The 1,540-nt window shown below is 26.5% G+C and overlaps 1 protein-coding gene across 1 annotated transcript; it reads left to right on the top strand.

Annotated features, from left to right (window-relative positions):
- Positions 1-327: 327 nt before the first annotated feature.
- On the top strand, positions 328-1,065 carry PCYB_006020 (hypothetical protein; the record flags this gene model as incomplete). Its single annotated transcript, XM_004228023.1, has 1 exon — positions 328-1,065. A coding segment is annotated over one exon (738 nt), but the record flags the coding sequence as incomplete, so codon positions are not given.
- Between the last annotated feature and the right edge of the window lie 475 nt (positions 1,066-1,540).

Raw genomic sequence — 1,540 nt, 5'->3', positions numbered from 1 at the left:
CCCAATATATCTGTCGCATGCATTATAAAAATGCTTCCTTAGATATGTTTTCCACATATAATATGAAAACTTATACAATAGTGTATATTTTTATATTAACCAGTTATTTATTTCCCAACGAAATCATTTAAAAATGAAGAAGGAATACCACTATGAATGTCCTGAAGATTTGAAGGAGGTACATTTATTTTTTCAAGAATTTTTCCGAAAATTACATACAACCAACCTAATATAAATATAATATCATTATTCTAAATCTATATTATAATACTATTATATTATATAAAAAAAATATTTATTTTTTTCTTTTCTTTTTTTTACTTATAGGCAAAACTATGTGGTCGATATTTCTCTGAAGCATTTAATAAGGTTCGAACGACATTCACCCATTATAATAAATATATAGATCAAATTAAAAGCATTGAAGATCCTATTTTAAGACATGTTGCCTTATATCTTGTAGATAATTTTGAAGATTACAAAAAATATTTAAGTGAAGATGCAACCAGAAAAAATAATATTGATTGCGAAGTGTTGAATAGATGGCTAGACCAAAGGAAAAGTTTCTACACATATGGAAGTAAATGTCAAGGAAATCTAAAATTATGGAACGAAACAATTGAAAAATTATGGGATACGTTGAATGAAAAGCAAGAAGATAATAAGTATTGTGAGAGGCAGGAATTATACGCTGGAAATGCCTATATTCCTGAACAGTTCCTTCCTCTTACGTGTTACAAATATGTTCCTGAAAAACATGATTGTACTCCACCTTTAGATATATTCAGAATAAATCCACTGGCATTATCTAGAAACTGCAATGCAATTAATAAACAGTGTTCTAAATGTAAAAAAAAAAATCATCTTTCAGAATATATCCCTTCTGAAGAATATACTTTTCCTGTAACATATCCTTACAATGGCAACTATAATGCGTATTCTTCACCAGAACGACAAATATCGTGTAGAGAATGTCCTTCTAAAATAATTATAATCCCTCTTTCAATATGTATTACATTTTTTGGAACTCTCTTTATTCTTTATTTATTATATAAAGTAATTTAAAATTTCTGATGATTACATATGAGTGTTCTATTTTATTAGTCTATATTAATTTTCTTGAACCCTTTAATTCTAAGAGGCATATAATATAACAAATTACTAATTTTTTTATTTAATAGTTCACCCCTCTTGGAGCTAAATTGTCTAATGTAGATAGAGAGAAGGAAAAACTATGGCAGCAGTTGATCGAAGAAGAAGAAGAAGAAGAAGATGGAGAATATGAAGTATATGAAAGGTTTAGAAATAACAATCCATATTCGAGAGAGGAAAGAAGCAGCTTACATTACCAATAAATACAAAATTGAGTTTTTTAATACGACTATGAATTAACATTTTTTAAATAAAATAATTCCTCTATGAATATATCCCAATGTGATAAATATATGTTACATGAAATTTCAAATTTTATAATTAAGGATCCCTTTGAATTTTATATATGAATAATTATATCAGAATTCGTTATCACTTATTTGATTTA

The sequence above is a fragment of the Plasmodium cynomolgi genome, assembly GCF_000321355.1.
Source record: "Plasmodium cynomolgi strain B DNA, scaffold: 0873, whole genome shotgun sequence".
Taxonomy (NCBI): Eukaryota; Apicomplexa; class Aconoidasida; order Haemosporida; family Plasmodiidae; genus Plasmodium; species Plasmodium cynomolgi.
The sequence above is the reverse complement of the archived record's forward strand: the minus strand, read 5'-3'. Positions and strand labels throughout refer to the sequence as shown.